This window comes from Boleophthalmus pectinirostris, unplaced genomic scaffold (genome assembly GCF_026225935.1).
Source record: "Boleophthalmus pectinirostris isolate CB_2022bp ecotype Guang Dong unplaced genomic scaffold, ASM2622593v1 HiC_scaffold_5, whole genome shotgun sequence".
Classification (NCBI taxonomy): domain Eukaryota; kingdom Metazoa; phylum Chordata; class Actinopteri; order Gobiiformes; family Gobiidae; genus Boleophthalmus; species Boleophthalmus pectinirostris.
This window is the reverse complement of record NW_026571404.1, coordinates 20,781,684-20,809,348: the sequence shown is the minus strand read 5'-3', so window position 1 is coordinate 20,809,348 and position 27,665 is coordinate 20,781,684. Positions and strand designations below refer to the sequence as shown.

At 37.2% G+C, this 27,665-nt stretch overlaps 1 protein-coding gene across 1 annotated transcript in view; it reads left to right on the top strand.

The window, feature by feature from the left end:
* Window positions 1-23,475, top strand: part of hcrtr2 (hypocretin (orexin) receptor 2) — a 29,256-nt gene extending 5,781 nt beyond the window's left edge. Inside the window, exons 3-8 of the mRNA XM_020921109.2 lie at window positions 11,114-11,292; window positions 18,417-18,660; window positions 20,192-20,307; window positions 21,102-21,322; window positions 22,252-22,373; window positions 23,232-23,475. Of these exons, the coding sequence (XP_020776768.2) occupies window positions 11,114-11,292; window positions 18,417-18,660; window positions 20,192-20,307; window positions 21,102-21,322; window positions 22,252-22,373; window positions 23,232-23,401 (1,052 nt within the window). The 3' untranslated portion in view covers window positions 23,402-23,475. The remainder of the gene's footprint in view (window positions 1-11,113; window positions 11,293-18,416; window positions 18,661-20,191; window positions 20,308-21,101; window positions 21,323-22,251; window positions 22,374-23,231) is intronic.
* The last annotated feature ends 4,190 nt before the right edge of the window (window positions 23,476-27,665 follow it).

Sequence of the window (27,665 nt, the reverse complement as noted above, 5' to 3'; positions counted from 1 at the left end):
TAATCACGGTCTAGTCCCGGTCTGGTCCCGGTCTAGTCCCGGTCTAGTCCTGGTCTAATCACGGTCTAGTCCCGGTCTAGCCCTTGTTTAGTCTCGGTCTAGTCTCGGTCTAGTTTCGGTCTAGTCCTGGTTTGGTCCTGGTCCGGTCCTGGTGTAGTCCTCGCAATCGGCTCGGTGATTGTGGTGTATATATTTATTCTCCGTTCATGTTTGTGGTTCTCGTTCTGGTTCTCGGGTTTTTCTTCCTGATAATAACGTCGCTGCGTCTCTGGATACTCGTCCCTGATTGGTTGACGCGGCGCGTCTGACGCGAAAAGTTCAGCATTTTCAACTTCTTGACGCTGACGCCTTGGACGCGCGTCTTGGCCGCTGACGCCAAAACGCTGAAGACGCGCTGCGCTGACGCCAGATTCGCGCCGCGCTGACGCCGAAAACGCGCCGCAAAAACGCAGGACGCTCTAGTCGCGCGTCCACATAGACTTTACATAGAAAGTGGACGCTTTGACGCTTTGGTCTGAACGAGCCTTTAGAATAAAGTGCAATTGCACTTCCACTACATTAGGGGGCAATGGCGCTCTCATTGGCAGAGTGTGCGCAGGGAGCATTCGCTCGGTGGTGTAGGAGTTTTGTTTGCACTGAGCATGCGCGCTTTGCACACAGCACAGAGTTTGAGTATGAAGTGTAGACACGAAGTGTAGCAGACCCTCAAGTGACACCATGAAAAAATATTTAACAGGGATGAGAAGACAGACGGAGAGAGACGGAAATAAAGAGACAAAAGAAAATCTCCCGAAAGCTAAGACGAGGAAATATGACGAAGCGTATGTAGCGCTTGGCTTCACTGTGACTACGGTGGGAGACGAGGAAAGACCGGTGTGATTACTGCGTCTAAAAATGTTGGCAGCGGACAGCATGAAGCCCAATAAACTAAGGCGTCACTTAAATACATTACACCCCAATCACTCTGATAAGCCGCTTGAGTTTTTTCAGCGAAAACGTGCCGAATATTGCCGACAATCATCCCGCTTTGTGACTGCTACTTCAGTAAACCAGCGAGCGTTGTTGGCGTCATATAAGGTGGCAGTGTTACGCAGAGGTGTACTTATAACAATTTTATAGACAAATTATACTATCTATAGTCACGCGGGGGGCGCGAGATGTTTTATTCGTCCTAGGGGGGGCATGACAGAAAATAATTGAGAAGCACTGCATTACTTTAAGTTACTCTCACCAAAATAACTGCGAAGATGCTGAACTTTTGCGCCGTATATGGACTGAACCAGGACTAAACCAGGTCTAAACCAGGACTAAACCAGAGCTGAACCAGGACTGAACCAGGACTATAACAGGACTAACCTCGGACTGATTCCAGGACTGAAGAGGAGAACTAAACCAGGACTGAACTAGGACTAAAACAGGACTAAACCAGAACTAAACCAGAACAAAACCAGGACTAAACCAGAACTGAACTAGGACTAAAACAGGACTCACTGTCGGGATGGGCTCGAAGGTGACCGCAGGAGAAAGGAGCGGCTCTGCTCTGCACCTCACGGCGGTAAGAGCGGCTGTCGCCCGATCGCGCTTTATGGACACCGTGCTCCGCGGGCTCACGGTCCTGATTTCAGCAACTATTTGCGGGTACCCGACCCGGTGTAAGACTCTGCTACAGCACGTAACTTCTACCTTCCTTCAGCGTGTCCAGAAGTAGAGGTGAGAAAAAAATCCAGTTAACTTGATTTGCAGCCCGAGCTGTCATATTTTATTTGTGAGGACTCGAGGTGCTCAGTGAGTATCTTTCTCTCTGCCTTTTGGGGTTTTGTGAGTTTAGCGCAGGAGCCTTTGTCAGTGCAGAGCTAGTTTAGTACGTTTTGTCGACGTTTAGTGGGTTTTTGTCGCAGAGAAAACTTGCAAACATACAGCACTTCGGAGGACTGTAAACCAGGTCTAAACTAGAACTGACCCAGGTCTAAGCCAGGTCTAAACAGCGTAGAGTTCTGTGTCGGTCCTTTCCCCGCGGTTACCTGAAGGTCTACTCGGCCACGTCTCCGGTGTTTCCCCGCTGCTGATATCGCGCTGATTTTAGCGAAGAAAAACACACCACTTCGATCCAGGTTAAAAAAGCATTGTAACGCGCGTTACTCACATTTGTACCGAGTAAAATATTACAATTTTTCCCCCCTGTAATGCCTTACATTACTGCGTTACAGCAAAAAGCAATGCATTACTGTAATTCGTTACTTTTATAACGCGTTACTCCCAACACTGGTCACACATAATACAATGTGTGGAGTGTGGAACTGGAGGGCGGACAGAGGTCGCAGGAACTCAACAGTAGCTCATTGTCATTCAAAGGCACTAACAAATCCACAAATACAAACAATTAAAATGCACAGACAGGACCATCCATACATAATAAGACTTACTTCTTTTTTTCTGACTTAATAATGTTTGGAAAGAGTAGGACTGACCGATCTAGGGGTAAAAATTCAATCATGATCTCATCCCTGTCATAATCTGAAATTTTGGTAAAACTCTCCATATCGTGATTCCCTGCTTTTTTGTTTAATGCATCTCTATGATCAAAAAGGAGACACTTTCTACCACCCACTCCTCCTACTGGTCGCCCTCTGCTCAAGAATCACAGTGCAGTTTCTCATTCAGTGAAGTTTCTTACTCTTAAGAGCTAGTTGTTAGTTGCTAGTTGTTTTAGAAACTAAGAAAACATGAATCTCAATTAAAACAAAACAAAACAAAATTATTATCTGGTTCCAAGAAAATAGTTTTATGTTGTTCTTTTTGTTGGTTTTTTTTGGCATATAGTCCACCCCATACTTTTGGCTCATGTAGTGTTTACTTTAATTACCTAACTGAAATATGTCTAGTTGTGTACTGTTGCAAAATCAAATTTATACTATAACTCCAAAGCCTCCCCAAACAGGCCCTTGCATCATATCTCATATATCACTCTAGTTTTCTAACACTGTATGCATCTGGAACAGTATTGGATACTATTATTATTACACTGCATTTTTAAAACTAAGTTTAACTAAGTTAAATCAATTGACTTGATTGCCAAACACAATTCCATCCTGTCTAAGGGGAGTAGAGGAAAAGTCTAGTTTTTTTACTGCACCCCATCAGATTAGGATGACCCAAAAAATGTAACACATTATACATGAGCGATATGAGAATGTCTAATTTCTAATGCAACACAGAAAAACACACTGCAGTCTCATATGTTCTCCCTCTCAGGGGCCAGATGGTTGGTGAAATGAATATAATGTCCAGCCCACTACAACAATCTCTAAATCTTCTATCAAAAATTGAGCAAAAGAACAAACTCAACAATATACCAGTATCAGTCATGATCAACAGATCACTTATCAAATCTACAGCACAGATTATGCATTATAATACATAGAAACATTTCACACTCTATCATCATGTGTCAGAACACACACACACACACAAACACACACATTCACACACATACACACATAAACCCAATCCCTCCCCTTGTCGTCCTGCATTCATATGTGTTATATTTTTACCTCTGTCTTTGTAATGTTGTATGTTGTGGTCTGTTACTTCTTTGCTCACAGGAGGAGAGCGCACTCTTCTGAAGTCTTGTTGAATGTGGCACTCAGAGCAGGTGTTGTTATCACTTGTATTTGTGGTTATTGAGGTGGATAGCTGTTATGTGGCCACTTTCTTTCTTGTTGTTTACACATCTGAAACACAACACTGAGACATACTAAGAGGGGACTTGATTAAAATAGGAACCCATAGACCAGTGATGAAGAATCTATCCAAACATGATTTATTTGCTCTTATGAATGACGTCAGGAATAAAATACACTTGTTCCTTTTATGTGTATGTGCTGAGTTGCCCATGAAAAGACTCTCGGCTTGTACATGAGTCAGAGCTCAAGGTTGATTTAGCAGTACAACCCCACGCTTTGGACTTTCAGGTGTTCTGATGAAAACGTGGTGTCTTCTAGTATAATGGATGTACAGTCTGGCTTTCGCTAGACTGATTTGTGTAACGTTCTGAATTGAGTTCTACACATCAGTATGGGATGACCCTCACTAAAAGCACACAGAAGCAATGATCGGAGGAGCGTTCAAACAAAGACTTGGCATTGATTGGCCGAAGTGCCGTAACAGCAGCAAATTGAAAAATCAAACTTTTGTTAAATGCAGCTGAGATAAAACCACAGGCACAGTCTTACCTGTCCACACATGCACAAGTTCATGTTTTTCAGGTTTCATTTCATTTTGAAAGATAGATTTACAGAAGGCCGGTCAATAAAACATCAGGATGTGAGGAGAAGAGGGGGATAATTAAATAAACTGGCAAAAAGATGCTGAAGTTAGAGCTGGCAGGCAGGAGACCCAGAGGAAGACCAAAGGGGAGACGTGAAAGAGGTGGTAAAAGAGGACTGTTGGTGCTAGAGGAGAAAGTGAGATGATTCACACTCTGCAAGTGGTCAGCCGAAAAGAAAACAAGAACACTCCAATGGACAACTTTGACTTTGTCTACCATCAACGTTAAAGGTGCATTATGTAATTTTTCTGAACGACTTCTGGCACCTACAGGAAATGTTATTGCTTATTTGGAATGTTTCATTTTTTTAAGTTATCCAACAAAATGTAAGACATTGCAAGCATAGTTTTTAGCATGTTTCAGACTGAAACCACTTAAGCACTCATCAAAAATGACTAAAATACTAGAAATAAGAGGGGAATGTGTCAAAAAAAAAAAAAAAAAACCCCAAAAAAACACCTCTCTAATCAGAATAAAAAGGTTTCACTGCAGGTAACAGGAGTCTGACCTTAAACCTTTTCAGCTTTTTAGAGACGCTTTCCACTGCTCCGTCTGCACACTCCAGTGAGCTTTATCAGGTTATTAGGAACAAAAAGCTCTCATGTGGTCATCATTGTGTTGAAACGATAAAGGTACAATCAGAATTCTCTATAACTAAATTGATAACCTAAACATATAAAGCTTAATTCCTTTTTTCATTCACTGTAGAAACATGTACATTCTCATGGCTTCTTTTATTCCCCACACAATCTTCAATCAAACATATGCAGCTGGTCACAATTCCCTGTTCCTTTTCTTGCACAAATCCAGATAAAACCCCTCTCTATATTCCTACTGAAAATCCACCCATACCACAAGAACACACCTTATTGCCTTGAAATAGCTTTGACCCAAACCTTAACAAAAGCATATTGAAGATTAACTGAACAATTTAGTCTCTACTTTAATATGTAGAATTCTTATTTTCATTGCTATGTAGGTTGTCATAAATTACAAAAATAAAAGATGCAGCTTATTTATTTACCACAATACAAGTTAAAGGTTGCAGCATGTGTAGCAAAGAAGGAGCTTAATGTGTTTTTCTATAATCCAGCCCAATCATTTTTCATCATATCGCAAAGATGTATGATCCTTTCTTGGACTATTACACAAATATTGGATATCAATAGCCTGTCTAGAAGCATTTATAAACTGTCTAGACCAACCCAGCTACTTGCAGACTCAAATCACCAGTTACCATACATAAACACAATCTGCCCATTGTGAAGAAAGAAGAAAAATATGAAGTTGGAGATGACAAAACATAAAACAACATTTATTTTTTTTTGTCTAAGTAGCTGTGTACTGGGCTACAATTTGAACAGTATTTCCTTTTAACTTAAAACGCAAAATGTTTATTATAATGTATTTCAATGATATGCGTTTTACCTTTTTTCATGCATGTTTGACTACTCTTTATTGTCCTGAATTTGATGTGTCATTGCTGTGATTTTCACCAAACACTGCTCTGTACTTCCTTTCTTTTGATGTTTTTACTGTGTTCTTTTTTCTTTTTTCTCTGGTACATGTGGGGTTCAATTGTGTTATGTAGTCATTTTTAAACCTTTTTTTTTCTTCTCCAATCCACTGCAGCTATTCATGCAGTTCACGGGGACCCACATCAACATTCAGGGCTTGGTTAAGTGGACCTGCAGGATTAGTCTAATAGCCCAGAGAACCCAGAGGAAACCCACTGAGACATGGAGAGAACATGCAAACTCTACTTCTGGAAAATTGCACCTCTGGGAGCTCCACAGCCTGCACATACTGTACCTTATATATTTCAACATTGCAACTTTCTTATGCATTCAACCACACCCTGCATGCCAGTTTATCACCTGTTTGTAAGTCCCCAAAGTTTAAAGGTGCATTGTGCAACTTTTCTGGTGGAGGGTCAGTCAAATGCTTTTTCCATGGAGATGTTATTGTTTTGTCTAGAATATTTCCCAGTATGACAATAAACCTTTCTGTCTTCATGACAACAGAACCAAACCAAGTTACAAGTCAGATCTGTGGAGAGACAACCTTGCTCACAGTCAGATTGCCAGTTTTTTCAAGGTATTTTTGAGCTATAAATCCACCTGTAATTAAATAAACGTAAGGTGGAGCTCTTTAATGTCATGCTGTGGAACATTCTAAGTAGAGCAATGACATTTTTGCAGAAACAAGCAGGTGACCAACCCCCAACCAAAATGTTACATAGTGCACCTTTAAGAGGAGTTTTTATTATATTAAGTATCCCAGCATTTTTTGTTCACCAAGGCGCAATGTGTCTCTAGGGATTAATTGACTGCTTGTATGTTGTGGTTGTCATGCAGTCTTTTTGATTTGTCAGTGTGTAAATAGACCATCTACAGCTCTATTCACTCCATTGATTTGATATACAGATTTTCATTCAGTGTCTTGTTCTTGTCAGATGCAGTCAGGACAGTTGCTTATATAACACGCTCTGAAAACTCGCCTCATTCAGTTTGGCTCTGCTTGTTTGCATCAATGTAATGTGCACTGTGCAGTCTATTTCTTTGGAGCACCATACATCAAAATGCACCATAACACCACATAACCTAAATATTAATTTGGTCTATACATGCTAAACAAGCTCCACACTATCTACACTGCAAAAAGCTATGTATGTTAAAATGACTTAAAGGTGTATTGCGTAACTTTTCTGGTGGAGGGTTGGTCACCTAGCCTGATTCATCAGCAGGTTTCACTTAATGAAGACCATCTGACCTCAGAGCATTAGAAGTCGTTCACTCAATGGTAGGCAGGTACTTTTTTTATTTAATTAATCGCTGCTATTTGGTTGTGACGTATGTAATGCACCAAATCCCATAGGAAGAAGGGCAATAACGTCTTTCCCCTTGATAAAATTCACCAACCATTCTCTTTGTTCCTGCTTTAAATCCTTGTTCTTAGGAATCGTTGCCAACATAGAATGTATGGCTTCGTCTACATCCATCTCAACCTCTTTGTTTACTATTGTGCTGTACCACAAAAGGGACCCAGTCATGGCTTCACAGCTCTTCGCTGATTGGCCAGCACGGTCTACAACTTCCAGGGTTCTTGCAAACCGTCTAGTGTATTCCGATTCCTGACTTGGTTGCTGGAGAGAAATGGAATTGAGTGGGGGCACTAGTTGGCACCAGCCTGGCTATTGGTCACCTGCTTGTTTCTATGAATATGTCACTGCTCTGGTTGGAATGTCCCACAGTATGACATTAAACAGCTCTACCTTACAGGATATTTATTCAATTACAGGTGTTTATAGCTCAAAAATATCTACAAAACAGGCATTCTAACTGTGAGCGGGGTTGCCTCTCCACAGATCAGAGCTGGAACTTGGTGTGGTTTGGGCTCCATGAAGATAGAAAAGTTTAATGCCATACTGTGAAATATTCGAGACAAAGCAATGACATCGCCATGGAGAAAAGCATTTGACGGCCCCTCCATCAGGAAAGTTACACAGTGCACCTTTAAGCTAAGCCCATTTGAATTTATTTGAGTACACTCAACTTGACCAGTAAGATTATCTACCAGTGGAATAAAGGTTTTTCTTTTTTCTTTATTCAAGCAACTTAAGATTTTGTTTCTTATTTTAAATGCAAAGAGTTGTTGTTTGCCTCATCCTAAGTGTAGTAAGATGTATTTTCATATTTTAAGTACAAAAAGTCAAGTTGTTCCATTGATAGATAATTTTACTTGTCAAGTGAATTTAGTCAAATCTTTATTAATTCAAGTAATCTTTAATTTTGAATCTTAATTTTTGTTTTTTGCAGTGTGCTGTACGGTCTTCTGTTGGCAAATCATTTGCTTTTACACACACTAAAAATGGACGAGATGTTTCCTACAGAAGAAGCGATATATGAAGTGAAATTGTAAACACTAACTTGTTTTGCATTGACATTCTAAAAGCTGTCTATTTGCATCAAACATCAAACCAGCGACCTTGAATTAATTTGGTGCCATGGCAGAAAATATATCTTTGCCGTTTGCTGTCGTCAATACTCAAGGAAGCCATTAGGGAAAAAATAGATACAGAAATGTAGTGACTGGGCTTGGCTGAAAAACACAGGGCCTCTGTTGCCTGACATAATAACAGTGCCGGATGGGCTTGTGTAAATAATATATAATAGGCAATGTCAGAATAGTGACACATGTGGAGATGTGGTTTTAAACAGCTACAACACACAAAACACATGTATTGGTTTCATGTGGAAACACGACTGCTTTAAAAGGCCCATATTACACTATATTCTGATTCTATGTTATAATGTTGGCTAGTAATCAAAAACCCAGAGTTGTATTTTATTTAATTCACATATGTTTAACACACAAATCCTGCATATTGAAGATGAATTCTTCTCTCAAACGGGAAACACTCCACCTTGTGATGGAGGTTCTCCACGACAGATTAATATTAAAGAGTTACTCAGACATGTATGAATGAAATAAAACACAACTCAGGTTATGTTTTTGATGAGGTAACAGCATGGTTAAAAGCTCACAAGAGTAAATTTTGCCTTTAAAAACTAATTTTATAGTGAGATTTTTGTATTCTAATCAAATACACAAATCTTGCCAAATTAAGATTATTTGAATTAAGAAAGTTTTATCATGATTTGAGTAAAATTCATGACAGTAAAATTATCTACCAATGGAAATCTTTTTGTAGTTAAAATAGGAAAATGTATCTTGTTACACTGAAGATAAGAAAAACAACACCTCTTTGTACTTAAAATAAGAAACTAAATCATATATTATTTGAATAATTATAATAAAAAATAAAAATAAAAAAACATGAAAAATCTAATTAGAAAAGGCATGATAGAACCTTAAGGAGTATTTTTATATCAGTAATGGACATTGTTGTTGCCATTACTGTAAAGTCAGATTCTAGCCAAGGAGAATCCTGTTATTATCAGATCATTTCTTACATATCACAAAATTGCTGTTAAATCATGTTTGCAGATAATGACTCCACAGATGTAGTGTGGATTTATAGAGATATATAACAAATGAAGAATTATATTTTGTTAATAAGAGTATTGCAAATTTTATACCAATTGGTCTCATCTGTGTTGTCATGGAGATTATACTATTCATAGTGCATGGTGGAAAATATTGTGTTTGTCATAAGGTCATATGTCATATAATCTGTTTCTATTTTCAAAGAATGAATAAAGGGCACAAAAAATAAATGCTGAATTCATTTTTATGAATGCAATGCCAGAAACATTAAAGCCATAATTCGTAACTGTTTTATTATGGATTTTTTATTGCACTCAAAAACATAGAAAAGCATATGTCCTTACTTTGAGTGGGTTTGCATCTTCACAAAAACGACTCTTATTTGGACTGGAGGGCCTCCTTCTTCTTGTTTCCATAGAAATGATGCTCCTTTGCTATAATATCCCACATTATGTCATACAACTCTCTCTATGCAGGATGTTCTTAAATATGGTTTAACTCTTTATTTCTATCATGCAGGGGATGTGCCCCTCAAGAAAGTTACATCATATTGCTTTAAGTGCCATAAATTAAATAAAAAGATTCAGTGACTAATTCACAGAAGCTGTAGATTTATCTTTAGTGAGTATGGTCTTTTTTGTTATTGCTTTGCCTTTAACCCTGCTTCACTGCAATTTCTTGTATGCTCAAAAACCTATGCTTTGTCACTCCAATGTGAAGTGTGAACTGTGCTCCCATGTATTTTGATCCTCAAAAAGTCAGTGATTAAGTTTGGCTCAGATGAACCCATAGACTGTAGAAAAGAAGTCTATATATAGGGTCTATGGTTGAACCCAAACCCCCCCAAAAAAAACTTAAAACATGTGAGCTATTTTTGATGATCTGTCACTCACCATAGAAAGAATATGACATGCTTTAGAGTCCACGTGCTATGCTATGTAAATAGAACAGATTATGAATTAGGATTGATCCAAATGAGTATTGACTTCAGATTATACCCAATAGTGTAAATAGATTAACTGGTTTTAGCTCAGCTGATCAAATAACTAGAATACAAATCCATTTCTCAGTTTAAAGCCTCTTTCAATAAATGACAAGGGATTCTCTGTAGTGAAATCCAGATAGTTCAATATGCACAAATGTATAGATATTGTTTTTGCTAAAGCTGCGGTACCACATTTTCAAACAGAAAGATGAATCACATCTGTTCAGTAGCTCCTAGAGCTCACAAACATTTGGCACATGGATATAGTGTTCATTTGATTCATTTGCATGAATATTCTGAGCACATGCAGCTTTTGAACACCTTTTACAGACACAGAAATGAAGCAGGATGGACCACCAGCACACAATCAATCAACTTACATCTTAAAGTGTCATATAAAGCACATGGCTTTTTCTTAAAAGTTTGCAGTTAGTACAATGTTTTACAATTAGATGCAGTCTGATTTTGATAATGCAATTTTCATGGATCAAGACATTGTAGACCCAAGGTTAGTGTCTCACAATACCATTAAAAAGCCATTGCCTCACTGGTTCAGTATAATATATTTAACCTTTAAAATTGAATTGTGAATATTTTTTTTCTATTCTATAATGCTGTAATTTGTGCAATGCTGTCAAATATACACATATATTTTAATTAAATCATCTGTTGCAGACAAAATGTGCCTGAGTGGAAGGACATCTCGATCAAAAAGAGCACTTTTGTTTTGTAACTGCCTCTCATAATAAACATAAAACTTGTGTATTGAGCATGTCTTTGTGTATTTTCAGTTTGCTTTGCTGTGTGGAAGAACCGTAACATGCGCACTGTGACCAACTACTTCATTGTGAACCTGTCCTTTGCCGACATCCTGGTGACCATCATCTGTCTGCCCGCCAGCCTCGTGGTGGACATCACGGAGACATGGTTCTTTGGAAAAACTCTCTGCAAAATCGTGCCTTATCTCCAGGTAAAACAGCACGCAGACGATGTTATTTTATGCACCGTTTTATCCATATATCTAGAGTGGGGCTTTAGGGCATAGGCTGTGTGTAAAGGCTACACATTTATTACTTTATGCGGGGAAGTTTGTGGGAGGATGTCTCTGAAGCAAAGCGAACTCATGGTATAACATGATCCTACCTTACTTTCTGAGAATAGCCTGGGTTCAGGGGGAACACTGAATGCTTATAGTTTAACATTGTGTGGGTGGTCAGGTCAAAATTTTATGGTACATTTTGCTGTTTGATAGTACGGTGGTGTATTGCTCTCACACCCCAAAATATATTTCGGCTCAGTAATACACCACCGTACAATACACCACCATAAATATCTCTATAATTACTGGCCCTATCTACATGATCAACTTATCTATCAGTGTAAATAAACAGAAGTTAAATTAATTTTTCACAATAGCTAGTGATGCAAGTGGTGTCATTATTCAACCCTAAAAATGTGACAGTTGTGTCAGCTGAAAGGACCAAAGCCATAAAATTAACCCTTGTATTGTGTTAGAAAGCTACACGCGTCTTTAGTGTTACCGGGTCAAATTTGACCCGTGATTTAACTCAGCCTGAAAATACTTAAAAACACTAGATATCATCCAATATTGTTTTTCCCCTCATAACTAACTTAGTATGTGTTCATGTCCATGGAAACATTTTTATTTTAATTAATTTTTTTGGCTGCACAGACCTTTTATCTTAAAATATACCACACGTTTTTGATTACAAAAACTGCTTAAATTCACTAATTATATTTCCTATAGTGATAAAATTTGTAATTATATTATATAATTATACTATAATCATAATAATTTTATATATATAATACATATAATATAAATCTAATTTATATAAGTATAATTATATTGGGTGTCAAGAGGCTTGGTGACCATGAACTGTCACCTTTTCTTGACTTGAAGACGTCTCTTTCAGTCTTTGTGACATCTGGGTTCTCCTCATACATGTGTGCTCTTGTTCAGGGTCATACTGAACCTCATCCTCATCCACAGACATATATATGAATGGACATAACTAACGCTGTAGCCATCGCGTTCCAAATAGAAAGTTCTCCAGGAGGCTCTTCCAGCTCCTTCTGACTCTGGCTCCAATTGACTTATGTTAGGATCTTGTCGTCCTTCTCTCTGTACCTGCTGCTGTGAACCTCGTCATTTTGGTCTTAAAATATACGTATTAACCTGCGACACATGATCCTGATTTTTGGCTGGGTTAGGGTTAGGGTTAGGCTGTTTTGTCCGTCCAAAAAATCCTATTCATAACATATAACCTGGCTCTAGATTCGCTCCTGTAACCGTGAGCTTCATTTGAGCGGCGCCAAACGCTGTGGATGACGTCACACTCACTTAGTCCACTTCTTTTATTCAGTCTATGTCCTCATCCTCATCCTCAGATACATCTTCCTCAGCTTCACTTTCCTCTCTGTCTTCAGAATCACTGTCATGACCAAAAATCTGATCCAGCGCCTCATAAACAGTGAACCTGCTCATGTTGACTGATGCTGCAACAGAATACAGCTGATAATATCTCACTAAAACCCTGTTTATATATGACAATGTTTATTTTAGATTCAAAATGTATCAATGTGCTGCAAGAAAGAGAAGAGTTCACGTGGGTGAAGACGACCTTTGTGTGTGTGTGTGTGTGTGTATGTGTGTATGTGTGTGTGTGTGTGTGTGTGTGTGTGGACACACTGAGCCATATTTGATCCACAGAGCAGCCTACAGCTTGTAAGTGATGCATAAAACAGCCACTATTATCTGCCGGGTCATTTTTGACCCGTAACACCACAGATGTCACTTTTTTTTTTTCAGACCTTTACAATTTACTAAAATGGTGAAAATTGATTTTGTTGCGTTAAAATAGTTGTGTCTGAGGATTAGATGAAGCCTCATTCCGGTACAAAAAAGCAAATGGCAGTTTTTACATACCTAAACTTGAAAACGGGTCAATTTTGACCCTAACACAATATAAGGGTTAATGTGGGATGTTTGTGGAGATAATCTTTAAGAAATTTAGCAAATTTTCTACATCTGTGGATCATGAGTGGGGATATTTCTTCAAAAAACTGAATGTCCCATAGACTTATTGGCCCTGGCCTCCATCTGAAATAATGACATCAAATTCAAAAACATAAATACAACCTATACTAAATCTTTGTTTCAAAACTAGAAACTAATTTGAACAAGTATTGTTACAGAAAACAAAAAGAAAAACAAAACTTCAATTGAACAAACTGGACATTTACGCTGACAATTTAGAATGATTTTGATCTAAATCTGAACTATAACACCACATTATTACAAGAAACCACTATTATGGCAACACGATGGCAACAACTGGCCAGCTGAATGTGTGTTACCTTTATTTGCCCTGGCCACTGAAGTGTAGTGTAGAGATATTTGTTAGAGGAAGTCTCTGGAGAAATTGAAGCAAACTCATAGTACACATCTCAGATTGAAAAGGCTGTGCAAAAAATATTACCTTCTTTTCTTAGAATTATTACTTTTTACCCTGGCACTTCACACTCAAGGTTTACAGATTTTTTTTTGTTTATTTTTAATCACTATCTTGGTTCACTTTTTTGACTGTACATGACAAAACTGATCTATTTTGCTTTTGCAATTCTGATCTAAACCTTTCTAAGCTGGATCAGTTTTTCACACAAGTATTCACAGCTCACTGTCTGTTCCGTATATGCCACAAAACACTGAGCTTGTGAGAACTCTGCTCAGTTTTATATTTAACTCGAGCTGAAATGGCTTGTTTGAAGGCTTAACTTCAACAAAACAACAAAAAGTTTTTCTCTCAAATTATTTCTTATTTTGAGGCCATTACTGTTCGTTGTTCATAGTGTGTGGAGGAGTTTCTAGTGGCTCTCCTTACAGCAAGACTTCATTAACTTGAAAGGACTTATTTCCAAAAAACTAACACAGTTTGGATTTGCCCTGAAATGCTGTGATGGAAAATGTGGCTTCTACATCACCAGCTGAGGCACAGAAAGAAGCATTTAGTCCTCCTTTTTGTCTCTTTTATCTTCCCAAAACTGAAAGGTCAACCGTGGAGAAAAGGTCTGATGTAAAGATGTGTGAATACGCCTTGGACAACCTTTTATGCTGTTGTCTGCGCTGCTACATCATTTCTCTTTTGAGACCGCTGAAAGCAACAGGCAAAGTTAGATTTCCTTGTGAATCTTATATGTAAATATGTTTTCTTTTCAGTGAATTTGTTGACAAGAAAAATGTCAAATATGAAATACAAAACTATACATCTAGACCAGTGGCTTTCAAACTTTTCGTATCAAGTACCATCAAAGAAGAGAGTTGGCTTTCCAGATAGCATCAAATCCAAACCAATCTATAGGGCAAAATTAGTCCTAATAGTGGACTATATCATTGACATTGATATTTCTAAACAAGCAGGTTAAGAAAATGATAAATTTAATTAAGTAAACATACAGTATATTGAAGAGCTGTCCAAGTACCACCTTAACCCTCTCAGGCTCAAATAAATTTTTAGTATCAGGAAAAATCTGATATTTGGGGAAAATTATAATATGGGGTAGTAATATACAATTCTGACTTTTTTATCCTTTGTAAACAAAAAAAGTATTTTGCACTTCTGGCAGGCATGTAGCCATTCTTGCACAGTCTGCATTGGCCACGTTTATCAGCATGGATGGGAAAAAAGGCTCCTGAGTAAAAAAAGTTCATATAATATGGATGTGAAGTAAGTAGGTACTTGGAATTTAGCTGTTGCAAATCTGCAACACCTGCCTGGAGAGGGTTAAAGGACCCATATTACACTATTTTCTGATCTATGTTATCATGTTGTTTCCGCATCACAAACATAGAGTTGTGATTTATTTCATTCACACATGTTTACCACATAAACTCTACATATTTAAGCTAAATTCTTCTCCCAAATGGAAAACACTCTGTTCCACCTTGTGATGTCATGTTAATACAAGACATGCTCCACTGTGTTTTTAAACTCCACATACGCCTTCACAAGAATCATTTGGATGATTTCAGTGTTGGAATTGCCTATCTCTTCTGAACTAAACATAAAAGGTAACTGTTAACATGACATCACAAGGTGGAACAGAGCATTTTGAGGTTGTGAGATGCAGACAGAGTAATAATAAAGGTTTACTCAAATGTGTGAATGAAACAAAACACATCTCCAGATATATGTGTTGAGAAGGTAACAATATTATAACTAAAAGCTCACAAAAGTCAAGTAACATAATGTAACGTATACAGGAAATTTAAGGAACATACCACAGTTTGAGAAACACTGATACAGACATTGTTAGACTTGATCGGGTCCTGGATCACAATTCTGAAGCCAAAGAACAACTACATAAAGTCAAATACTGATTGTTGCTTCCTTTATATAACCAGACTGCCATTTCACCCATTTCACATCACACAACACTTCTAAGAGTTTATTAGGCAGCCCTGGGTTTTTCTTGGACGTGAAATTGGGGACATGGTTGGGCCTCAAGTCCTTTGATTAAATTCCCAAACACATCTACCCTCTACATGTGAAATGAGGAGAGAAAGATAAGACAGGAAACAGAGCGCGATGTGCACCAACACTTCAATATAACAAGCCGCTCCATCTCAGCCTACACCTGCTGTGGCGTCTGCACACAGGAAATCATTTAGACAGTGGACATGGGGACATGACACACACTAAAGAAATGGAAATGTGTGGGGATCAATCAAAGCCATAACATTATGACCAGTCACATCTGAAATTACACTGTTTATCTCATGAATAAGGCTTATTTGTGGGAGCTTTCATGTAAACATTTGTAGTTTAAATAGATTATAAGTAAAAATATGTCCACAAAGTTGAGGGAGATGACAGTGATGAAAGTTAACCACAGTGATTCAGACATTAATGAAGGCAATGGTAACATTTTATAATTAGGCATGCCTACAAATCATTTGTAAATGTTAATTTAACCATTAACAAATAATTTACTAAAAGATACCTACCCATTAACTAGTGTTTAGTAATCATTTACAAACAAGGATAAAAAGTTTTACTACAATGTATAAAACAAGGACAGTGCACAGAATACACTGATCTCAGAGAGAAAAGGTGTTCTGTGCTAGATTTTGCTACTTCCCATGTGCAGTCCTTAGGCAGGTACAGAGCACATTAAAAAGCCTATTTAGATGTGGAATTAGGAAATGTTATGAAAATCTATTGAATAATCATTATTGGAGATAAGTAGGACTGTATACGTTGTATGCTGGGACACTTCATCCAAACAATACTCCGGTCAGAAAGTGAAGGAGGACACTTGTCCTTTCTTGTATCTTTGTGTCTGTCTGTCTGTCTGGTTATCTTTCCTTTCATCTGATAATCTCTATCACAGATCCAGACTTAGATAGATTAAAGGTAATGATCTGAAGCTACAGCAGTTAGGCTCGAAGTAACAGCATCACCATGGTGCTCTCAAGGACCCTTGAGCTGCCTAAGAATGCCTGAATTAAGTACTTAAAACAATCTAGGAACAATTTACAAATGTTTATTAATCATTAACTCCTCATGTGCTAATAATTACATACTTGTAATTTTTAGTAAATGATGATGCCTTATTATAAAGTTCTACCAATAATACACTACACATTTTATGTAAAGTTTTCTAAATCAACTTACTGATTCTGGTCTCCAGCAGAGACCTCGAGAATTGGTTTATATTCGCAAAAACAATTAAATAAAATTAATACAAATAAGTAAACATTAAAATGTATATGACAGGTTAGACTACCCATTTCACAAACTATCTTAAAAGTGCACTGTGTAACATTTCCAGTGGATGGTCTGCCACCTGCTTATTTCCAATGCTTTGCTTTATCTCTACTACTGCTTTGTCCAGAACGTTCCATAACATAGGTTAAATTTCTCTGTCACAAGGGAGACAAGCAGGCTACAGCTTTACGCTACATTACACCACAAGGAGTTATTGTATTTTTGAGCAATAGAAACACCTGTAATGAATAAATGCTAGATGAATATGTTTAATGTTAAACCAGAGAACATTTCAGGCAAAGCAATAACATGCATGGAGACAAGTGGAGAGAAAAAAAAGTAGCTCAGCTCCCTTTAAACATGCATGTGCAGTTGATTCACCATGACTGCTGAGATTTAAATGGTAGGATTGAACTTTGAGTTCATTTTCTGTTTGTTATTTTCATGTGCTGTGGTGACTGATGTAGGTTGTGTTTGGTTTTAGATTAAAAACAATCTTGCCTGTGTGGTATCAAAGGGTTTGAATTCAGCTCAGGACCACGTCACTTCACATTCATGATGTCCTTATTCAGCCTTCGTAAAAGTGGCTAAACAACAAAATTAGACTTATACAATTTTTGTTAGTCCACAAGGGAAATTATTTGGACACAGTGGCTCACACATCCCATAATATTATTAAGAACATACAAAACACATACAAAACAATATAGAAATATAGTAATACAAATATATTACAGCTATATACAAGAGGTCACAGGAGAAACAGTGCAAAGATGAAATAGTGATGTGGCATGACAGAAGGTTATGTATCATAAAAGGGTGAGCTGTTGTACAGTTGTATGGAGCATGGTTTGAATGTAGTCCTGTATTTCTCAAAATTATACACTGATAAAACTAAAATGTTGTTAAAGTATGTTGTGTGTATTTGTAAATGTGTGAAGACCTTTTTATTCAGTAATGGCAGTCTAAGGTGCACTATAACTTGCCTTTTGCTTTACCTGGAATGTCCCACAGTATGGTATCAAACTTGTCTATCGCAATGGAAAATAGGTGATACCAAAAGGTTGTAAGTCAAACAAATTCAAGATGAACAAATTTAATAGCAAAGCAGTGCCAATGCAGACAAGCAGTTGGTGAACCCCCTACAAGAAAGGTTACATAGGACAGCTTTATGTAGCAATTAAGTGGGCAACCATGGGTGGACATGCAGAGATTGTATTGACTGAACTTTGACTACAGGCAGGAGCACTAACCATCACTCACCACTCACTTGTTTAGAATTTTTACCATTTGAATTTTTCAGACAATCTCGGTGTCCGTCTCCGTCCTCACGCTGAGCAGTATCGCCCACGACCGCTGGTACGTCATCTGTCACCCTCTGATGTTCAAGAGCACTGCGCGGAGAGCTCGCAAGAACATTGTAGTAATCTGGGTGGTGTCCTGCATCATCATGATCCCTCAGGCCATAGTGATGGAGTGTAGCAGTCTGGTGCCAGAACTCACCAACAAGACCAGTCTGTTCACTGTGTGTGATGAGCATTGGGGAGGTACGTCCTTGTGGGGAAAACAAGTGCACCTCTGCAGTGACAAGAGCCTGGTATAGGGAGGTCAAAAGAATAAAAAATCAGATACTACTCAACACTTAAGATGTTGAAATTAGATACTTATTTCAGCAGGTATTGAAAATAACTTAAAAAGGACATAATGTGAGCTTCCCTGGACAGATTTTACAGAACTACACTAATACAAAGACAGTACTGTTAGTTTGTGTTGAATATGACTATTGCCTAAAAGTAGCATTTTTTAATATGGTGTTGTGTCCTTGGGCAAGACATTTAACCCTCCTTACTTCCAGTGTCTGTGTACATTGGTATATATATATATATATGTGTGTGTGTGTGAATGGATGAGTGGTTCTTTGATGTAAAGTGCTTTGAGTGCCTTGAAGGTAAAAAATACTATATAAAAATGTGACTCTTTACCATTTATTGAGTACATAGACTGTATATAAGAAGTGGATTAATGGAGTGTGATGTCACTAAGCGCGCAGGGCTTCAGTCAAAGAAAGCTCAGATGCCAGCGGTTATAGAAATTTAGAATTTCCATATTAGAAATAGGAACTGATTTAAAGATAAAATAACAAAATAAAAACACCAGGATCATGTAGAGTGGGTTAATACAAACATTTTTAAAACAAAATGACTCAAAGGCTCTTTGCAGCAGTTACAGAGAGAGGGCTGACAATATTTGAATATAATGTTAATTGGATCAGAGTTGATGGAACCAGAAGCACCTCCGTGCTCACTTTCTGTTTGGAACAGAGAAGCTAGCGGATTACCTATATCCAGTTATATGTACTTACAGTCTTATTCCTTAATATTGAAGTCAAATTTGACAGTTCCCTGTTATTATCTTTTCTAAGTTTCAAAAGCTTTATTTTTTTTTAGATGTACCAAGAGAATTTTTAAAGATATTGCACAACAGAACAATTTAACACCATTACATTGATCCTGAATGGAATGACCCATTTCCACGTAACTAGTTGCATCATTGCTCAGATGGGGAAAAAAACATGTCCAAACCAGTGCTATTAACACTAGTATGACGAGTGTAGTCCAAATGAGACACATAAACCCCATTCTCAGTGAGAATATTAATAGAGATATAAAATTAGTTAGTTTTCTTCTGATAGCAGTTTGTATAATGATTACTCCAGCCAAATGAATGGGTATTCCTTTACTGTGGCTGTCAAAGGCTGTTAGTGAGTTGGAAAAGCCTTTTTACTTGCACTTCTGAGCAAGAGTTAGATTTATTAAACATGAGAGGCTGTTTTAGAGCAAAGGAGAGGGTGAATAAAGCAGCCTGAATGAGACAGAAGATTAGCCTGGCAGAGGAGACCAAAAGGGAAACTCACCTTTAGACACTAATTAAACATCTTAAGTGGATTTATCGGCACATGAAGTTTAAACTAGATTAACTCTGAATTAGTTCTATTTGGATTCTATTAGGACAGAATTTTGCACAATAACTGTACAATATTGCTTTGATTCTGATGCAATTAATGTCTTTTCTCTACAGCGGATATCTACCCCAAAGTCTACCATACCTGTTTCTTCATTGTCACTTACTTTGCGCCACTGTGTCTGATGGTCCTGGCCTATATCCAGATCTGTCACAAACTCTGGTGCCAGCAGGTGAGTACGACAAAATCCAACCTCGAGAGATTTCACTAGACAAAGACAAATGAGATAAGTTACTAAACAGAGACAGATATGTCAGTAATATGAGCAGGGAAGATGACAGATTAGTCCAGCCAGTACATCATATTTTATTCATAAAACACTTTTTCTCATACATGTTAACAAAGTGCTTTACAAAGACAATTAAAATCATTCTCACATGAAGAAAAGCTAAGATATAGATTATAAAATAGCAGACAGACAGCCCTGGAATTGTCAGTCTCTACTGAACAAAAGGTAAAAGGTAGTTGTTAACTTGAAAACTACAAATATAAAACAACAAAAACAAGTGGAACAGAGCATTTTGAGCTTTAGAGATTAGACAGACTAATAATGCAGGTATGTTTTTGATGACGTAACATTATAACATGGCTGAAAGCTCACAGGAGTAAATTTTGTGTATTATAGAACCTTTAAATTAATAATTTATTCATTCATTTTGATTTGTTTAGAGGCACAAGTAGCAGGCAGGTGCAGTAGGAAATATATAGGAAATATTGTTACTTTTTGCTACTACTATTTATGTATTAATATTCTCTACACCCTGTTATTACACATGGTGTTTCATTTTGTAGGATGCTATTATAATAAATACAAAGAATACGAGGTTGTGTAATTAGGATGTGTGTCATGTTGCTTTATGTGTCTAATTCTGCGATTTGAATTTATATTATATTTAAATTTTGTCTCATATCTGAATTAACAAACTAACCTAATGAATGATTCATAAAACAATGATTCCTCCTTAGATTCCTGGGAGCACATCGGTGTTGCACAGGAAATTTAAGACGTTTCAGTGCTCGTCTCCGGGGGCGGCGTCCGGAGAGTCTGTGAGGGTCCGCACCAGCACAGTGTGTGCCGAGATCAAACAGGTCCGAGCCAGACGCAAGACTGCACGCATGCTCATGGTGGTGCTGTTTGTATTTGCACTCTGCTACCTGCCCATCAGTGTGCTCAACATCATGAAGAGGTGAGGGGCTCCTATCCAAATGATCTCATTTATGTACTCATTACTGTCCCATAATAATTTCAGAACTTTATAGCTGAGTAAGGCTTTAGTCGTTGAGGTCTGTAGCGAAAGATAATTTAAATCTGTCAGCTGAATAAAAGTTTTGAAGAGTAAATTGATTCACTCTCATCCAGGTGATCGAAATCTATTTTCCTTTGCTACAAAAGTTAAAAACGAAATACAATACAGTGCAAGCATGATGGAGTGTGACAGAAACTCAAAGAGGCTTATCCTTAAAGCCACTCCCCTAAAATCTATTCATCTATTTAATATAGTTCAGAGAGATATCTGCCAGTCAGTCTCTGCATTTGACCCATCCTTCAGTGCCGTTGGGTCAACACAACCTCAACACCACTTTACTTCATACAATTCACCATTATGTAACAGATAACCATGTGTCCTGTCAATCTTCATATAATCTTTGCACTGTTTTCCTTATGATCTCTTCACTTGATACTTATTTTTCAATTTTATTTTTACTTGTATATGTACATTTATATAATTATACCTTATTTGATGCCAGTCTCTTGCTATTTTATTTATTTATTTTTTTTGCTACTTCTTTAGAATTTATTATTACCTTTTATATTTTTTACTCTTTTTTATTATAATATAATATGATGTGTGAGCTACTGTGTCCAAGTAATTTCCCTTGTGTATCAATAAAGTTTGTTTAAGTCTAAGTCTAACACATCACTAGCAGTGGGTACAGCGCTCTGGTACTCACCTATGCTGTATGTTCTGGATTAATGGGGGCGACCAGAGCGCCTAGAGGAAACCCACATACCCACAGAGAGAACATGCAAACTCTGTATAGAAAGGTGCAGTCTAGCCCACCCGGGGGGTGAGGATTACATTAAAAAGTAACTCATGTTTTTATTTCTTGTCAGGGTTTTTGGGACATTTAAGAATTCCAACGATCGGGAGACTGTCTATGCCTGGTTCACCTTCTCACACTGGCTCATTTATGCCAACAGCGCAGCCAATCCCATCATCTACAATTTTCTCAGTGGTAAGAGTCTGATGTGTGAATCAGGTGTGCAAAACAACATGTCAAGCACAAACAGCTTTTATGTCAATAAGAAAATCGTGTCTGCAGGGAAATTACAAAGAAGCACATCAGTTTTGCCTGAGTTATTCAAGGATACATTGATTTGAAGAGCAGACATACCCTACAAACAAAGACAGGCAATTAAAGCCATTTCTTACCCATTTGTTTTACAATTGAATACAAACAATCAAAAGAATGAATAAAAGTGCAATTGTGAAAATTCTAATTGTTAGGAAATGGAAAAACCCAAAGGAATTTTACATTGGGTGCCTCTGTACAAAGATGTAGAACTTTTTGAAGTCATTCAAGCTGTAGCTTAGACCCATCTCTACTTTGCATATTTTAATTTTCCCCCAAATCTATGCTATTGTAGGCATCTTAATTTTATAATGAGGAGTGAAATTAGCTTTCAATGCGTGGGAGTAGTTTGGTATACTATATATATACTTTTTGATGCTTTCATTTCATAAATAAACATTGCAATTACAGCATCCTGGCACCAAAACAGCACGTCACACTCATTTTCTCTCTATTGTCAGAGCCAACTCATTCTCTCCTCAAACACTTGAACTTTCAATACACCTGCTCAGACATGATTGCTCATGTCCACTGGAAGCAATAGCTTTAATTTAGAATGGATTGTAGTCTGCTTAGTTTATAGCCAATTGTTGTGTTTTTGTGCTTGCATACTAAGTTATTATTATTTGTTTTATATGATGTGCTGTATATTTTATTAAATACATTTTATTAAAGATTTTTATAAAATATTAATTTAAAACTAAGACTGTCTTTGTTATAGTATTGTTTTTGCTCCTGCAGGTAAATTCCGTGAAGAGTTCAAAGCCGCCTTCACCTGCCACTGGTGCGGACAGAATCAGACTCGGTCTCAGAAGATCCGGACGAGAGCCAGCACAGACAGCAGAAAGTCCCTGTCCACACAAGTCCACAACATGGACAGTGTGTCTCGCATATCTGACCAGATAGTCTAGACTCTGTGTTACATTTTACTGCCATACTTTTCTCTCAGTTTTGTTTTTTCTCATTGGACATGGTTTGGTCACACAGACAGAAGGTCCAGTGGACATGCAAAACGTCCAATTCCTCCTTTTCGTGAACAATCTTCTGGTCAATCCCTGGGTGCTCCACTGTGCGAGTAGAAAAGCATTGTCTACCAGTTACTTTCAATAGGCTGATTGTTTAGGTACCAGGGATGGGTGGTGCAATGATAGACATTTAAATATAATCTCTCTAATCTAGTCTAATCAAGAGAGATCATTACATTATTCACTGATTTTCTGTTTAATGCAACTCTATGCAGCACCATCTGCCATCAACCTCTATGAGCCCAGCTATTGATTTAGCTCTAAGAAAACTACTTTGTTGTAGCATCATCCACCCCTGTTACTCTGGACTAGGATTGCTTGCTGTCAACCACTGTCCTGATTATGGACCAAATGATACTGAAGAAAAATAGAACATTTTGCCATAAGGACAATAGCACAAATTTGTACAACAGAAGAAATGTAAAGATTACAAAACTAATAGTTTACCTCAGAAGACCATATTTGTTAAAGATGTTCAATCATCAGATGTATTATTTGCACAGGTGAAGATGTAATTGTTCTTAATTGTTTGTTCTGTAAAATATTGCCTGCTTTTGGATTATGTACTGTAATATTTTTACAAAAGTTAGTATTTTTTGTGTGTGTAACAACAGCAATGTTTGAAGAATGGTCAAAAACATTCGGTCACCACAATTATAAAAATTCACCGCATGAATGTGTCTTAAGAAATGATAGTTTTTCAGTGGTGCTGAAAAGACTAATACTAATGTCCAGTGTTTTTAAGAAATGCTCTTGGAAAACACAATCAAGGCTGCATTTAGGAATATTATAACTCAGTCATGATTTTCAAAGTGTACTGTGGTGCTTTAGGGACTCAAGTCAATAAAGGCAGCTTTAAGATGGGAATAGCTGTCAATCACATCCACTGACAGCAGCAGCCTTTGGCCTAACCACTAATCATGTGCATCGTTCAAACACTGTCCATGAGAGCAGCACACAAGACATGAAAATCACACTTCAGTGCTCTAAAAGAGGGCCTGAGATGTGTGTGAGTGTGTATGTATATACATATATATATATATACATATATATATATATATATATATATATATATATATATATATATATATATATATATATATATATATATATATATATATTATTTTTTTTTTTTTTTTTTTTTTTTTTTTTTTTTTTTTGAAACACCATGTTTTTCTCACCCCAAGCCTGAAAAGACTTAGAGGATTGTGTCCAGAAAAGTATTAGATCTCAAATGCTTATACTCTAGTCTATAAATGAATTTTAGTTTCCTGTTATTGTGACCACTTTGAGGAATATTCAAAGAATTGAATATTTTGTTTGTTATGTTATTAGCTAGGATGACAGTCATAATTTTTCATGACCATGTAACCCATGCACATTCAATCCACTGCATAGTTAGAGACAGATCATTTTCTGTGACCACTTCAAAAGGGAGACTCCAAAAGGTTATAAGTGATTGGACAGTGACAGAGACTACCTCCTTGAGGAAACATCTTGCCCTTATTAAAAGGTCAGAAAACATGCCCAGTGTCAGCAGCAGGAGTACAAATAAAACTATACAAACACATACGCCCTGTGCTCGGGCTCTTATGCATGAAGGTGCCTGCAGGAGACCGCGTCCTAGGGGCAGGCAATGTTGTTTGGCTTTCACTGTGGACTTCAGAGGAATGAAATGTGAAGTATTGTGTGTATTGAATATAGGTTTAAAGTTGAATGTGATTTCATCCAAACTGCCTAAGGCTCCATACTGAGGATGCGGTGCAAAGATATCCACTTCCCAGCATCCTCTAACCTGTACTACTATATGCTCAGAGACATCAGTTACACACATTATGTATAGGTATATAGCAACTCAGTTTTCTATAGGCCCTTGGCTCCAAACATATAAATAGTATTCATACAGTCAGTGTGAATGGTACTTTACATCATGTCATTGTAGGCTATTAAGTGGATTAAAAGAAAATACACTCCAATCAGAGGATAGCCTCCAGCTGTATTAATCTGACTATTTACAGTTTTGTGCTTCTTTAGGGTTTCCTCTTTGGGGAATAATGCTGATGTGTTTGTTTATACAGTAATTGGTTTGCTCCTCCAGTGGGCCCAGATGGTCCTGCACAGAAGAAGAGACTGAAGGCCAATTTGTTGTGTTGTTTTGTTGTTTTGTTGATTTTGTCAACTTAAATAAATGTTTGATGACTGTTTTGTTTGTTTGGCTTGTGCAGACATATATATATATATATATATATATATATATATATATATATATATATATATATATATATATATATACTCGTTATCATTTTCTTCTTATTGTTAATGTTTCCTGTTATGAAGTATAACCTTGGCATAAAGGTGGGGGTGGTGTTAATGAGAACCACTCAGACTCATTATAATGCTGTTTATCTGTAATTAAGAAAATTAGGAAGTCATCTTTTGCTGACCCCTTGTGGCCAGAGAAAATATTTTTTGTGGAACTGTCCAGTCCTTAAACTGGATTAAGTCATGTTTCACGAACAACTATTAAAAATGATTACAGAATCAAATCACAGGTATGTTTTATATTTTCACTCTTTGATTGATTTGATTTATTTTAGAAGCAAAACTGAAGTCACTGGACTAACCAAAACACAACTCCCGCATAACTCAACAGATGTTAGATTTATTTTCTCATGTGATATACTATACATATACAGATTGACAATTGACACACTTGCAACTTGTTAGGGCAACTTTGCATAAAAATACTTTGCACCAAGAAAATGTAATTTATCGTAGTTCTCTTGTGTCTTCTGCGGTTAACTCCTGTACAGCAGGCTTTTGTTAGACAGTAAATGCAACTGGCATTTCAAGTCTTTTCCACATATTCCATTTAGAAGTTTCAGGCAAAAGATTCAAAAGATTTCCTATCCTTACATATAACATTTTGTGAGGATGTTTCCCATTAATTAGATAATCAGCATTTGATTTGAATTCTTTAACTGTTGGGGTAATGGAGAGGACCAGTGTCAGCTTAATCTCACAAATATTCAAGTTTACCTGTTTTCCAACTGGCAAGATGATCTTCTGTAAATCCTATTGCTTTGGTTTGTGTCACTTTTCAACATCATTCTGGTTTATCCCATGCACTTAAAATTTTTCTTCATGTACCTTGTGTTTTGGTTATACCACTAGTGGCTCAGTACATCCTCCCACTGTTTATTTCATAACAATAGTTCATTTATTCATAACATTAATTCTTTACATTTACCTTTATCACTTTCACCCAAAAGCAAATAGGAATGTTCCATGTGGTATTTCATGTATTTTTCTAGTGGTTTAAGGAACATTTTTGCTCAATGACAAAAATACACATTGATGGCATCCAGTGCAGCTGCTATTGTGCATTTACCTTGAACAGATGACTCAAACAACAAGAATCATAAACATAAGGATACGCATAGCTTGCAGAACACCATACACATTGTGAACAGTTCTGTGGTATTTTTGTGTGGAGTTTGCATATTTTCCTTGTGCCTGAATGATTTTTTTTAGGCAGTCTTGTTTTTTCATGATCCCAAAGCATGCATAATAGGCTAATCCTCCTCTAAAGGTATAGTCCTGACCAAAAACTGGGTCATAATCTGGGTCCTCAAGTGTTGTATTGCTCCTCACAGATCCCAGCAGCACTGAAGGATGGGTCAAATCCAGTAGGCAATTAAATTAATTTTACTACATCTTGCGCATCTCCTTTTTAAGGGTGGTACTTAGTCACATTTGCTCTACAGTACATTTACTTTAAAAAAATTTGAGAGTAGTTTTCAAGACGCCATACTTTTACTCCTAAATATCCTAACCATACTCTTACTAGAGTTCTTGGACCACTACTTTGTACTTTTACTTGAGTACTATAACAGTACTCCTACAAGAAAAAAAATAGGATTCTTGGTTACCATCTGTCTATGGATCTCCCAAATCCAACCATAGGACCATACTGTTACACCAGGCAAAACACTGGCATTTCCTGTGCTATGGACTCAGTGGATCATACAGCCAATATGTGTTAAAGGCAATATTGAGTTTATGTTTGTGTTGGTGGGTGTGGGGAGGGACTGGAGGTAGATCTCATTTAAAGACAGAAGGACAAAGCACAGCACAGTCGACAAGCTGG